The 14,449-nt window shown below is 48.6% G+C and overlaps 1 protein-coding gene and 1 non-coding gene across 2 annotated transcripts in view; both read left to right on the forward strand.

Annotated features, from left to right (window-relative positions):
- Positions 1–839: 839 nt before the first annotated feature.
- LOC132586458 (discoidin, CUB and LCCL domain-containing protein 1-like) overlaps positions 840–14,449 on the forward strand; it is a 90,144-nt gene continuing 76,534 nt past the window's right edge. Inside the window, exons 1-2 of the mRNA XM_060258538.1 lie at positions 840–957; positions 9,780–9,995. Of these exons, the coding sequence (XP_060114521.1) occupies positions 870–957; positions 9,780–9,995 (304 nt within the window). The 5' untranslated portion in view covers positions 840–869. The remainder of the gene's footprint in view (positions 958–9,779; positions 9,996–14,449) is intronic.
- TRNAP-UGG (transfer RNA proline (anticodon UGG)) lies at positions 10,798–10,869 on the forward strand. Its single transcript has one exon. It is a non-coding gene; the product is annotated as a tRNA-Pro (tRNA).

Genomic DNA, 14,449 nt, shown 5'->3' on the forward strand with positions numbered 1-14,449 from the left:
AGCCATGTTGGATCAGGCCAATGGCCCCTCCAGTCCAACACTCTGTGTCACATAAGAACATAAGAGAAGCCATGTTGGATCAGGCCAATGGCCCATCCAGTCCAACACTCTGTGTCACACATAAGAACATAAGAGAAGCCATGTTGGATCAGGCAGGTGACCCATCCAATCCAACACTCTGTGTCACATAAGAACATAAGAGAGGCCATGTTGGATCAGGCCAATGGCCCATCCAGTCCAACACACACACACACTGTGGCTAATAGCCACTGATGGACCTCTGCTCCATATTTTTATCTAAACCCCTCTTGAAGGTGGCTATGCTTGTGGCCGCCACCACCTCCTGTGGCAGTGAATTCCACATGTTAATCACCCTTTGGATGAAGAAGTACCTCCTTTTATCCGTTTTAACCTGTCTGCTCAGCAATTTCATCGAATGCCCACGAGTTCTTGCATTGCGAGAAAGGGAGAAAAGTACTTCTTTCTCTGCCTTCTCCATCCCATGCATTATCTTGTCAACCTCTATCACGTCACCCCGCAGTCGACGTTTCTCCAAGCTAAAGAGCCCCGAGCGTTTGCAAACAGCTGCCTCCTCTGGTTCCGTTTGGGATCCCAGCGCCCTCCAGGCACCAGGGGTTAACCTCGCCCGCCCCCGCCCCCGGGCCCCTGACTTCGGCTCGCCGCTTCCATAATAGGCGTGCGAACAGCGGCAGAGAGCCCGGCTGGTGATTGGCTTTTCCGCAGGGCCAGTTGCCGAGGGAGGCTCGGCGACCACAGCCAATAGGGACGCGGGGACTGGCTCTCGGGCGTGCGGAGGCGCTTCCACCGAGCGGCCGGGATGAGCTGCAGCGCGGCTTGAGGTCGCCAGGATGCGCGCCTGGCTTGGTGCGCCTGGGCTGCTGCAGCTTTTCCAGCTGTGCCGGCAGCTGGATTTCTCCCGCGGCAGCGGCTGGACGGGTAAGTCGCGCAGAGGAGGCTGCAATTCTTGGATGGGGCCGAAGAGAAGTTAAGCTGGGAGTGGGGGGAGAGCCAGTTTGGTGTAGTGAAGGGTGCGGACTCTTATCTGGGAGAACCGGGTTTGATCCCCCCCTCCTCCGCTTGCACCTGCTGGAATGGTCTTGGGTCAGCCAGAGCTCTCTTATCTGGGAGAACCGGGTTGGATTCCCCACTCCTCCACTTGCAGCTGCTGGAATGGCCGTGGGTCAGCCAGAGCTCTCTTATCTGGGAGAACCGGGTTTGATTCCCCCCTCCTCCACTTGTAGCTGCTGGAATGGCCGTGGGTCAGCCAGAGCTCTCTTATCTGGGAGAACCGGGTTTGATTCCCCCCTCCTCCACTTGCAGCTGCTGGAATGGACTTGGCTCAGCCTGAGCTCTCTTATCTGGGAGAACCGGGTTTGGTTCCCCACTCCTCCACTTGCAGCTGCTGGAATGGCCTTGGGTCAGCCAGAGCTCTCTTATCTGGGAGAAGCGGGTTTGATTCCCCCCTCCTCCACTTGTAGCTGCTGGAATGGCCGTGGGTCAGCCAGAGCTCTCTTATCTGGGAGAACCGGGTTTGATTTCCCCCTCCTCCACTTGTAGCTGCTGGAATGGCCGTGGGTCAGCCAGAGCTCTCTTATCTGGGAGAACCGGGTTTGATTCCCCCCTCCTCCACTTGCAGCTGCTGGAATGGACTTGGCTCAGCCTGAGCTCTCTTATCTGGGAGAACCGGGTTTGGTTCCCCACTCCTCCACTTGCAGCTGCTGGAATGGCCTTGGGTCAGCCAGAGCTCTATTATCGGGGAGAAGCGGGTTTGATTCCCCTCTCCTCCACTTGCAGCTGCTGGAATGGCCTTGGGACAGCCATAGCTCTCTTATCTGGGAGAACCGGGTTTGATTCCCCACTCCTCTACTTGCAGCTGCTGGAATGGCCTTGGGACAGCCAGAGCTCTCTTATCTGGGAGAACCGGGTTAGATTCCCCCCTCCTTCACTTGCAACTGCTGGAATGGCCATGGGTCAGCCAGAGCTCTCTTATCTGGGAGAACCGGGTTTGATTCCCCCCTTCTCCACTTGCACCTGCTGGAATGGCCTCGGGTCAGCCATAGCTCTCTTATCTGGGAGAACCAGGTTTGATTCCCCACTTCTCCACTTGCACCTGCTGGAATGGCCTTGGGTCAGCCAGAGCTCTCTTATCTGGGAGAACCGGGTTTGATTCCCCCCTCCTCCGCTTGCACCTGCTGGAATGGCCTTGGGTCAGCCATAGCTCTCTTATCTGGGAGAACCGGGTTTGATTCCCCCCTCCTCCGCTTGCACCTGCTGGAATGGCCGTGGGTCAGCCATAGCTCTCTTATCTGGGAGAACCAGGTTTGATTCCCCCCTCCTCCACTTGCAGCTGCTGGAATGGACTTGGCTCAGCCTGAGCTCTGTTATCTGGGAGAACCGGGTTTGGTTCCCCACTCCTCCACTTGCAGCTGCTGGAATGGCCTTGGGTCAGCCAGAGCTCTATTATCGGGGAGAAGCGGGTTTGATTCCCCTCTCCTCCACTTGCAGCTGCTGGAATGGCCTTGGGACAGCCATAGCTCTCTTATCTGGGAGGACCGGGTTTGATTCCCCACTCCTCTACTTGCAGCTGCTGGAATGGCCTTGGGACAGCCAGAGCTCTCTTATCTGGGAGAACCGGGTTAGATTCCCCCCTCCTTCGCTTGCAACTGCTGGAATGGCCATGGGTCAGCCAGAGTTCTCTTATCTGGGAGAACCAGGGTTGATTCCCCCCTTCTCCACTTGCATCTGCTGGAATGGCCTTGTGTCAGCCAGAGCTCTCTTATCTGGGAGAACCGGGTTTGATTCCCCCCTCCTCCACTTGTAGCTGCTGGAATGGCCGTGGGTCAGCCAGAGCTCTCTTATCTGGGAGAACCGGGTTTGATTCCCCCCTCCTCCACTTGTAGCTGCTGGAATGGCCGTGGGTCAGCCAGAGCTCTCTTATCTGGGAGAACCGGGTTTGATTCCCCACTCCTCCACTTGCAGCTGCTGGAATGGCCTTGGGACAGCCATAGCTCTGGCAGAGGTTGTCCTTGAAAGGGCAGCTGCTGTGCGAGCCCTCTCAGCCCCACCCACCTCGCAGGGTGTCTGTTGTGGGGGCAGAAGATATGGGAGATTGTAAGCCGCTCTGAGTCTCTGATTCAGAGAGAAGGGCGGGGTATAAATCTGCAATTCTTCTTCAATTCTTCTTCTTGTGGCATCTTTCAATTCTTTATTCCAGGAAGTTCCAGCAAACATTTTTTTTTTGGTACCCGCTTGGTCTAACAATATACCTGCTGATAAGCAGTCTGTTGCAGCTCCTGCCTTGATGCTTTCGCCTAGAAATGTCGGGGGAGGTCAATACACTCCGATGCTATTTCCGTCTCAGCCTGCTCTGCAGAGCCGGCAGAAAAGTCTATGGAGGAAAAAAGCTGATGAATCGTTAAGATTTTGATTTGTTTCGCTATTGATACCTGCTTTTCTCCACGGCGTGGGACCCAAAGTGGCAGCAATATCGTTCCCTCCTTAAGTTTTTCCTCAACAACCACCACAACCTTGCCAGGCCCTGGTCTCTCTAACCAGGCTGATATTTTAGTCTTTAAAATGCCCAAAGACTCCTGTTATTTTTGCTGCAACAGACTAACTAGCTGACTCCCGCTGGAGTTATCAGTCCCCCACCGCACAAAATAGTGGAAGCTCAAGCCGACAGGCAGACATATAATGTTGGGGTGCCCTGATCCTGCTGAAGAATGCGACATTTGAGCCACATCCACAGAAGGCATCCACATCTGGAAGCTCTGTATACCCAGTAGATTCAATTCATAACTGCATGCAATTCCCACACCCCCCAGGATAATATGGTTGCTACTTCAGATCAGAAAATATACACATACCAATATGTTGGATGTATTATCCATCTATTATACATATACAATTATGGATTCTAAGTTTCCTAAAATTTCAGTCCTGATTTATAATAGCACACCTCTCTTTGCTCAATTCTTTCCCCTTTCCTCCTCCCTTTCGGCCGCTCTCTTAAAACGAGGTAAATGTTTTATTTCCTTTTTTTTTGTTTCTGAAGAAATGAGCTCTGACTAATGAAAGCCATACAGGAATAAAAGTTAAAGTTGCAGTCCAATGGCACCTTTAAAACCAACGAAGTTTCATTCTGGGTATAAGCTTTTGTATGCATGCACGCTTCTTCAGATACCCTGAAACAGGTTTCCTCAAGCCTTCCATATGGGTGGGGGAGTTAGTTGCCAGGAAGGGCTAGTTAGACTCAAGATGCATAAGTAACTGGGCTATTAGTATAGCTGAGATTAGATTAAAGCAATGAGTAAAACCTGTGAATGGCAGCAAATTAGCACACGAACACAAGAGTTAACAAACATTAGGGTTTGTAGAATCTTTCAGGATCAAGTGCCATGTTCTACTGGAGAAAGTTTTCCTTCCAGACGTTTCATTCTCAGCTGCGGAGAACATCCTCAGTGGCGTTGCAGCCGGAGCAGGCGCTCTGACCTTCTTGGCTGCTGTGCATTGAGTGGACAGCAGCCAAAAATGCACAGCAATCTGGCTTAAGACATTTGACCACTCAATGCACAGCAGCCAAGAAGGTCAGAGCGCCTGCTCCGGCTGCAACGCCACTGAGGATGTTCTCCGCAGCTGAGAACGAAACGTCTGGAAGGAAAACTTTCTCCAGTAGAACACGGCACTTGAGCCCGAAAGATTCTACAAACCCTAATGTTATCGTGAATAATGTTACCTAATGTAACCAGCCGTGAAAACCTGAAATCTTAGTTAACAAACAGATGTGAAAACTAAGTCTGAGCCCAACGGCACCTCCAGGATCAACAAAATTCAATTCTGGGTGTAAACAATAACTGAGAGACTTCGCATAGATGCACATTTCTTCAGATACATGGAACTGATTTCCTCAAGTGTTACATATAGGTTGGGGGGTTAGTTGCTAGGAAGGGCTAATTAGAGTTAAGATGCAGAAGTAGAGCTAAGATTTGAATAACACAGTTGGTTATGTCTGTGTATAGCAGCAAATTAGCATACAAATAATAAAAGAGAACTGAGTTTGATTCCAGTGGCACATTTAAGACCAACAAAGTTAAATTCTGGGCATAAATAAGAACGGAGTGACTTAGCATGTGTAGTGAGATAAGAACCCAATATCTCTGTCAAACCTTGGGGATCCTATTGTCCTGAGTGTTATAATAACTTGTAAGTCAGCAGTCTCCTGTTATAGTTTGCTTATAGGGGAGGGACGGTGGCTCAGTGGTAGAGCATCTGCTTGGTAAGCAGAAGGTCCCAGGTTCAATCCCCGGCATCTCCAAAAAAGGGTCCAGGCAAAGAGGCGTGAAAATCCTCAGCTTGAGACCCTGGAGAGCCGCTGCCAGTCAGGGGAGGGACGGTGGCTCAGTGGTAGAGCATCTGCTTGGGAAGCAGAAGGTCCCAGGTTCAATCCCTGGCATCTCCGAAAAAGGGTCCAGGCAAAGAGGCGTGAAAAACCTCAGCTTGAGACCCTGGAGAGCCGCTGCCAGTCAGGGGAGGGACAGTGGCTCAGTGGTAGAGCATCTGCTTGGGAAGCAGAAGGTCCCAGGTTCAATCCCTGGCATCTCCAACTAAAAGATTCCAGGCAAATAGGTGTGAAAAACCTCAGCTTGAGACCCTGGAGAGCCACTGCCAGTCAGGGGAGGGACGGTGGCTCAGTGGTAGAGCATCTGCTTGGTAAGCAGAAGGTCCCAGGTTCAATCCCCGGCATCTCCAAAAAAGGGTCCAGGCAAGTAGGTGTGAAAATCCTCAGCTTGAGACCCTGGAGAGCCGCTGCCAGTCTGAGAAGACAATACTGACTTTGATGGACCCAGGGTCTGATTCAGTATAAGGCAGCTTCATATGTTCATATGCTTCTGAAATTCCTTTGCAGTAAAACAGATCCCCCATTTGAGGTCCTCCACTGAGTGCTCTGGGAGGTTGCAATGTTCTTCTACAAGTTTCTCAGTTTTGTGATTCTTGATGTCAGATTTTTTTTATTTTTTTTTAAAGGTAAAGGTAGTCCCCTGTGCGAGCACCAGTCGTTTCCGACTCTGGGGCAGACTTTTTATTGCCTTCCCTAGTCAGCTACACTTTTTGATATCAGATTGGTGTCTGTTTATTCTTTGGTACAGAATTTGACCTGTTTGTCCTGTGTAGAGGACTGAAGGCATTGTTGGCATTTAATGCCATATAGACAATGTTATAAAATGTAAGTAAATAAGCCTGAGATAATGTAGTAAATAAGATCCCCGGCATCTCCTGCTAAAAAGGGTCCAGGCAAATAGGTGTGAAAAACCTCAGCTTGAGACCCTGGAGAGCCATGAATGGGGCTGTGGCTCAGTGGTAGAGCATCTGCTTGGGAAGCAGAAGGTCCCAGGTTCAATCCCTGGCATCTCCAAAAAAGGGTCCAGGCAAATAGGTGTGAAAAACCTCAGCTGGAGACCCTGGAGAGCCGCTGCCAGTCTGAGGAGACAATACTGACTTTGATGGACCCAGGGTCTGATTCAGTAGAAGGCAGCTTCATGTGTTCATGGAGTTCTTCCACCATATTGAAAATATAATTATTTAGGTATTTGTACTATATTTCTGCCCTGTGGAGATCCAAAACACTTTACAGCATCATTTCTCCTCCCCCATTTTATTTTCACATCGTCAGCCCTGTGGTGTAGGGTAGGCTGAGTGAGAATGATTGGCTCAAGGTCATCCAATGGGCTTCTAGGGCAGAGCGGTGATCGAAACCTGGGTGTCCCAGATCCTAGACCAGCACTCTAACCACTGCATCATGCTGGTTCCTTCATTAAAGTGATTTTAAATCAACCTATGTATGTTCCTTCCTTTCTTTTTTCAGAGCTGTCCTATATTTCTTTTCCACATCCATGTGATGAAAGCTAGATTTACACCTGTTGGGCCAGATGTATCTTATTTAGTTAGAAAGTGTATACTGCACCACTCTATGATTAGGGTTGCCAATCCCCAGGTGGGGGCAGGGGATCCCCCGGTTTGGAGGCCCTCCCCCCGCTTCAGGGTCATCAGAAAGCGGGGGGAGGGGAGGGAAATGTCTGCTGGGAACTCTGTTATTCCCTAGGGAGATTTATTCCCATAGAAAATCATGGAGAATTGATCCGCGGGTATCTGGGGCTCTGGGGGGGGGCTGTTTTTTGAGGTAGATGCACCAAATTTTCAGTATAGCATCTAGTGCCTCTCCCCAAAATACCCCCCAAGTTTCAAAAAGATTGGACCAGGGGGTGCTATTCTATGAGCCCCAAAAGAAGGTGCCCCTATCCTTCACTATTTCCTATGGAAGGAAGGCATTGAAAAGGTGTGCCGCCCCTTTAAATGTGATGGCCAGAACTCCCTTTGGAGTTCAATGATGCTTGTCACAGCCTTGATCTTGGCTCCACCCCCAAAGTCTCCTGGCTCCACCCCCAAAGTCCCCAGATATTTCTTAAATTGGACTTAGCAACCCTATCTATGATTAAGGCAAGATCACACACACACACACACAATGAAAACCAAAACAGAAATGGAATTGTGACATTCTGACCACCAAGCTTTGCAGATGCGTTCATAAATAAAGCAATGAGGCTAAATATAAAGCTCTTCCTGTACCAAGCCCTGTTGGCAAAAGTGTGTATCCTTTTAGACCTGTGGAAGACTTTAAAAAGCAAGGGAAGGATGTTGCCTTTGTTGTTTATTGACAAAGGATTGCTGTTCTGCTTTTTGTTCTTAGGGGAGGAACAGGACATTCAAAGTGACTTTAAAAAAATGATATAAAAATGCAGCAGGACAGCAGCAATGAAAACACAAGCTTCTTCGAGGGAATCTATTAATCTCGCAGTGGTTCTTCGAAAAGATAGCTCCAGCTTTTTGGGAAAGAAAAAAAGATAGCTCCAGCTATCAAAATTTTGACGAAACACTGCAAGTCTAACCGATTCCCCTGAAGAAGCCTATTGGCAAAACACATAGGGGATTTTAACTGCATGATCATATATTTTCATTTTATTTAGCCGCCCTGAGCCGTATTGTTAGCCGCCCTGAGCCTGCTTCGGCAGGGGAGGGCGGGGTACAAATAAAATTTATTATTATTATTATTATTATATTATTTGGCATAGTGTAACAAGACCAAGATCATCATACAAGCTTCCAGGGTGTTTCCCAAATCCTAGTCCGACACTCTAACCACTTTACATGGGGCTGCCCTTGTCCCAAATCCGATGACTCCAGCTAGTGCAGAATGCTGCAGCCAGGCTGTTAATGGGAATTCCTTTACAGGAACACATTCAGCCTGTGCTGAAAGAACTGCACTGGCTACTGATAGTGTAACGGATTTTCTTCAAGGTGCTGGTCATTACCTTTAAAGCCCTATATGGCCAGGGTCCTGCATACTTTAGGGACCGCCTTCCCCTGCATATGTTCCAGCGAGCACCTCGGTCCGGGTCTCAAAACCTGCTGACAGTTCCCAACATCAGAGAAGTCAGGCTTAAATCAACTAGAACTAGGGCCTTTTCCGTCGCTGCCCATAGCTGGTGGAATGAGTCGCCGGAGGAGGTCAGGGCCCTGCGAGAGCTTCCACAGTGCCGCAGGGCCTGCAAAACGGCACTCTTCCGCCACGCATTTTCATAATGGCAACACCTGCAGCAATGGCACAGGCCTATAAATACTACCAACAGATCTATCTGAGCCTGCTTCGGCGGGGAGGGCAGGATATAAATAAAAGTTTATTATTATTATTATTATTTATTATTATTATTATCTCATCACGCTATGGTGATCCTGGGACCTCTTAGAACATCTAATATCAACCATCTAGCTACTTACCACCATTACAATTTTAATTAAGAACATAAGAACATAAGAGAAGCCATGTTGGATCAGGCCAATGGCCCATCCAGTCCAACACTCTGTGTCACACAGTGGCCAAAATTTTTTGTTGTCTGAAACTATTGTTGTCTGAAACAGTGATAATTGTTGTCTGAAACTATTGTACCAGCACCTGTTGATGTTTTAATAATTGTTCTTATGTTTTTATGTCTTGCTGTTGTTTTATATTGTTCGGTCACGCTAATCTGACTGCGTGACCCTTAATCTGTGAGCCGCCCTGAGCCTGCCTTTGGCGGGAAGGGCGGGATATAAATTAAATAAATAATAATAACTGTACTGCACTGGTTCTTCAGAAAGTTAACCCATTTGGTACCAGTCAGAAGGCCTTCCACAAAGAAGAAGAGATTAGATTTATACCCCATCTCTCACTACCCGAAGGAGTCTCAGAGTGGCTTACGATCTCCTTTCCCTTCCCATAACAGACACCCTTTGAGGTAGGTGGAGCTGAGAGAGATACTGCCTTGAGCAGAACAGCTTCTGACAGAGTTATGAGTGACCCAAGGTCATTCCAGCAGGTGCATGTGGAGAAGTGGGGAATCAAACCTGGATAAGAGTCCATGCACTTAACCAAAGAAAGCACCATGAAAGAAATTGCCCCATCTTTAGCAACCACTCATCTCACTAGGAACTCATGAAAACAGGGACTGTGAAAATGATCTCGGATGGGGTCACAATGGTTTATTACTTTCAACTTTTATTACTTGCAGTGATAAGACTCACCCTTATTCTGAAGTGGTACAGTCATATTCTGCCAACTCCGAACTTTGCCATGTCACAACCACGTTATTCAGCTGCCTATAATTTGACTAGACTGAGACACAGTTGTGGCAGTGCATGCCTCATCTTTCTTTATTACCTTTCAGGGAATGGTTGTGGTCACTCTGTGCTGACACCTTTCAGTGGGACATTAGCCTCCAAGAATTATCCTGGCACCTACCCCAACTTCACATCCTGCGAGTGGAGGATCCATGTAGCTACTGGGAACTACCTCAGCCTAGTCTTTGGAGACATGGACATTGAGGCCTCAGAACAGTGCAGATCTGGCTACTTGTTGATCTCTTCTGATAGCTCCAGCTATGGTAAGGACAGCCTTGACTCCTTAATCATGGGGATCATAAAACAGGAAAACTTGTGCTAAGGGACAGCATGATGTTCAAAATGCCTAATGATGAGAAGGTGAGGGAGGGAAGAACCCATATTGTTGTAATTGCCGACATTCAGTTTCCTCTGGCCATTCAGTTTCTTTGGAATCCAGCTATGGAGAACACACATAGGCTTGGATCCAATGAATGAGTTTCACAAGTGCTAAATAGTTTCTGCTTCTCCTTGCACTGAAACTTCCATTTGCACAACGACGCATCGAAAACCATTGAGCTTGCACAAATGGGAGTGCTACAGCACAAGGGAAAGCACTCAATAACAGACACTACGTAGCGCACATGGAAATTGTTCATCAGGGTGGATTGGGAGAACAAATGGCCCAGGAAGAGGAAAACACACTTCTGGGCCATGCCCCTTCTTGGCCACACTGCCAATGGAGGAAGGCCTGGCTGGTAGGGCAGTTTTCACATTAGTTGGTCCCAGGTGAAATAAGGAGAGTCTTCTCTTGTGCACGGTTCCTGCCAGCAAGGCAGCCTCTGTGAAGCGGAGGCAGTCCCCCAGACAAAAATGTGTGAGCCAGAGGCTAAAAAACTGAGCTAGCTTGCACTAACTCAGCTTAGAGGGAACACTGGTTGTAATGGGAGGGATGGTGGCTCAGTGGTAGAGCATCTGCTTGGGAAGCAGAAGGTCCCAGGTTCGATCCCCAGCATCTCCAACTCAAAAGGGTCCAGGCAAGTAGGCGTGAAAAACCTCAGTTTGAGACCCTGGAGAGCCATGAATGGGGCTGTGGCTCAGTGGTAGAGCATCTTCTTTGGAAGCAGAAGGTCCCAGGTTCAATCCCTGGCATCTCTAAAAAAGGGTCCAGGCAAATAGGTATGAAAAACCTCAGCTTGAGACCCTGGAGAGCCGCTGCCAGTCTGAGAAGACAATACTGACTTTGATGGACCAAGGGTCTGATTCAGTAGAAGGCAGCTTCATATGTTCATATGTTTGGGGAGGGATGGTGGCTCAGTGGTAGAGCATCTGCTTGGGAAGCAGAAGGTCCCAGGTTCAATCCCTGGCATCTCCAAAAAAAGGGTCCAGGCAAATAGGTGTGAAAAACCTCAGCTTGAGACCCTGGAGAGCCGCTTCCAGTCTGAGAAGACAATACTGACTTTGATGGACCCAGGGTCTGATTCAGTAGAAGGCAGCTTCATATGGAGATCTCCAGACTCCATTTAAGGTTGGCAACTCTGTCCTAGTACGACACTCCAGCCTCTATTCACCCATGGAGCTTTCCTTTTCAGTCAGCCCAGAGCATGTTTTCTGCCCAAGCGATCCAAGGAATAGGACTAAGCATGCCAAAACACCCCTTCCATCAATAGGGTTGCCAGGTCCCTTGCCCATCTGGCAGGGGGATTTGGGGGGACATTCCGGGGGTGGGTGGGGATGTCATGCGATGTTCCCAATGTGATGATGTCACCCAGAAGCGACATCATCACATTGGGGACATGTCCCTCTTTGGAGGTGGGATTTCTTCCACTGGCCAGCTGAATAGGGGCAGATAAAGCCCCCAAAATTGGGGCGACCACCATTAGGATCTGGGGGCCAGAAACCCTATCCATGAAGCCTGTGAGGAATCTACTTGCTCCTGGTTACTAACAAAGGAAGTGGGGCAGCAAGCAAAATATGGCCCTAAGTCATCCAGCAGGCAAGATCTATGACAAATTGGGGATTGAATTAGCCCTGAGTAGGGTTGCCAACCTCCAGGTACCACCTGGAGATTTTCTGCTATTACAATTCATCTCCAGGTGACCAAAATCAATTCCCCTGGAGAAAATGGCTGCTCGGGAGGGTGGACTCTATGGCATTATACCCTGCTGAGGTGCCTCTCCTCCCCAAATCCTGCTCCACCCCCAAAATCTCCAGGTATTTCCCAATCCAGAGCTGGCAACCCTAGCCCTGAGGCAGCTTTTGATAGCGGCTTTGTGATCCTCCCGATCTCTTCACCTTTTGCCTGATAATCAGACTGCCCACCCGCCCCTCACTTTTTACCACGTTGGGCTGACCCAGGTTTTCAGAGGGGGTTAGAGATTATCACATATAGTTTGAGCTTCAGATCTCAGTTAAATTTAGAACCGTGGAATTGTTTATGGCATAAAGTGGCAGAGGAGAGCCTTCAGCAGCACATTAATGGCAGGAGCTCCACTCATTCTTAGCATGTGAAAAAGGGTCTTTTGTATATTCATAAATCCTTGTACATATTGTAACCCTGACATATTAGATTTATCATGATTATCCCAAGCTGGAATTAAAACAAAATGCACAAAATGAGGTAATTGGCTCAGGAAGCACAGTAGACTGCAGGAAACAATCCTCCCACCTCTTAAAAGTGGAAAGGCTTAAAAGTGGCGGTCAATGAACGAATAGTACTTTACCATCTCTGATTCCCATGTGTAGCAAAAGACAAACAATTTATCCGGAGACCCTCTCATGTGTCCCTTTGACAGAGCACAAAAGGCCTTCTCTTGGCCCAACTCTGGCATTCCTGGGCCCATATTACTTCAGTAGCTCCCTGTCCTGCAGTTCATTTCGCTGTTGGATCCTTTATTTAGCTCTGCATCCTTTAGACCAGGGGTCCTCAACCTACGGCCCGCGGGCCAGATGCGGCCCGCTGAGGACGTTTATGCGGCCCGCCGGGTTATGGCAAAATCAGACCGGAAGTGACGTTCGACCTAAACTCGCGTTAGCAACGCATGCTTCCGGCACTGGGCTGAGGCGGCGGAGACAGAGTGTGAGGCGATACCGAGGTGAGGTGAGTTCCCAGGCCGGGGTGTGTGGTGTGGGGAAGGGAGAGAGATGCAGAAGACGGAGAACTGACGGCCCGCGGCCTTGTACAGTAACGGCAGTCCGGCCCTCCAACAGTCTGAGGGACAGTGAACTGGCCCCCTATTTAAAAAGGTTGAGGACCCCTGCTTTAGACATATGGGCTGTCTAGCCTTCCCCTCTTCCCTCTGCTTTCACCACCCCTTTTTCCTGGCAGATGCTATTGCACAATTCCATGCACAATTTCTGACAGACATTTCCAAAGGTCACAATTTCTTTTCAACTCCCACACAGCAGACTATGGATGCTCTGTTCAGGTCTGTCCAGTTCCTTTATAATTGGGGTTGCCAAGTCCAATTCAAGAAATATCTGGGGACTTTGGGGGTGGAGCCAGGAGACTTTGGGGATGGAGCTAGGAGACATTGGGGCGGAGCCAGGAGCAAGGGTGTGACAACCATAATTGAACTTCAAGGGAGTTCTGGCCATCACATTTAAAGAGACCACACATCTTTTAAATCCCCTCCCTCCATAGGAAATAGTGAAGGATAGGGGCACCTTCTTTTGGGGCTCATAGAATTGGACCGCCTGATCCAATCTTTTTGAAACTTGGGGGGTACTTTGGGCTCATGAATCCTTGTACATATTGTAACCCTGACATATTAGATTTATCATGATTATCCCAAACTGGAATTAAAACAAAATGCATAAAATGAGGTAATTGGCTCTGGAAGCACAGTAGACTGCAGGAAACAGTCTAAATAAGAACAGAGTCAAGAAAAAATAACTTTCTATTTCTGTTTGCCACAGTGTGTATAGATGTGTGTCTATATATATACACACACACACACACACACACATAAGAGTGTTGGACTGGACGGGCCATTGGCCTGATCCAACATGGCTTCTTTTATGTTCTTACGTGATACAGAGTGTTGGACTGGATGGGCCATTGGCCTGATCCAACATGGCTTCTCTTATGTTCTTATGTGACACAGAGTGTTGGACTGGATGGGCCATTGGCCTGATCCAACATGGCTTCTCTTATGTTCTTATGTGACACAGAGTGTTGGACTGGAGGGGCCATTGGCCTGATCCAACATGGCTTCTCTTATGTTCTTATGTGACACAGAGTGTTGGACTGGATGGGCCATTGGCCTGATCCAACATGGCTTCTCTTATGTTCTTATGTGACACAGAGTGTTGGACTGGAGGGGCCATTGGCCTGATCCAACATGGCTTCTCTTTTGTTCTTATGAGAAGCTGCTGCGATGGGGCTGGGTGGGAAGGGCCGCCATTTTTCCCCTCCTTCCGGATTTTTGGCAAGCGGGGGAGGAGGCTCCAAATCGGGGGTTGGGGGGGTTGGGAAGCCTCTCTATAATCCATTCAGTCTTTCCCAAGAAATCCGGAATGCATTTGGATCACTATTCTTCTGGTGGGGGGATAACTTAATATATTGGAACACAAATCTGCTCCTTGTATATGGTCACTCCATATGGCACATTTCCCATGCAGAAACAGAAAGTTATTTTTTTCTTGAGTCTGTTCTTATGCAGGGTATTACACTGATCCTCTTATCCAAAGGTTACAGCAATGCCTATGTGTGTTGGAAGACTCAGTATTCAAAGTG

Source organism: Heteronotia binoei, chromosome 17, assembly GCF_032191835.1.
Source record: "Heteronotia binoei isolate CCM8104 ecotype False Entrance Well chromosome 17, APGP_CSIRO_Hbin_v1, whole genome shotgun sequence".
Classification (NCBI taxonomy): domain Eukaryota; kingdom Metazoa; phylum Chordata; class Lepidosauria; order Squamata; family Gekkonidae; genus Heteronotia; species Heteronotia binoei.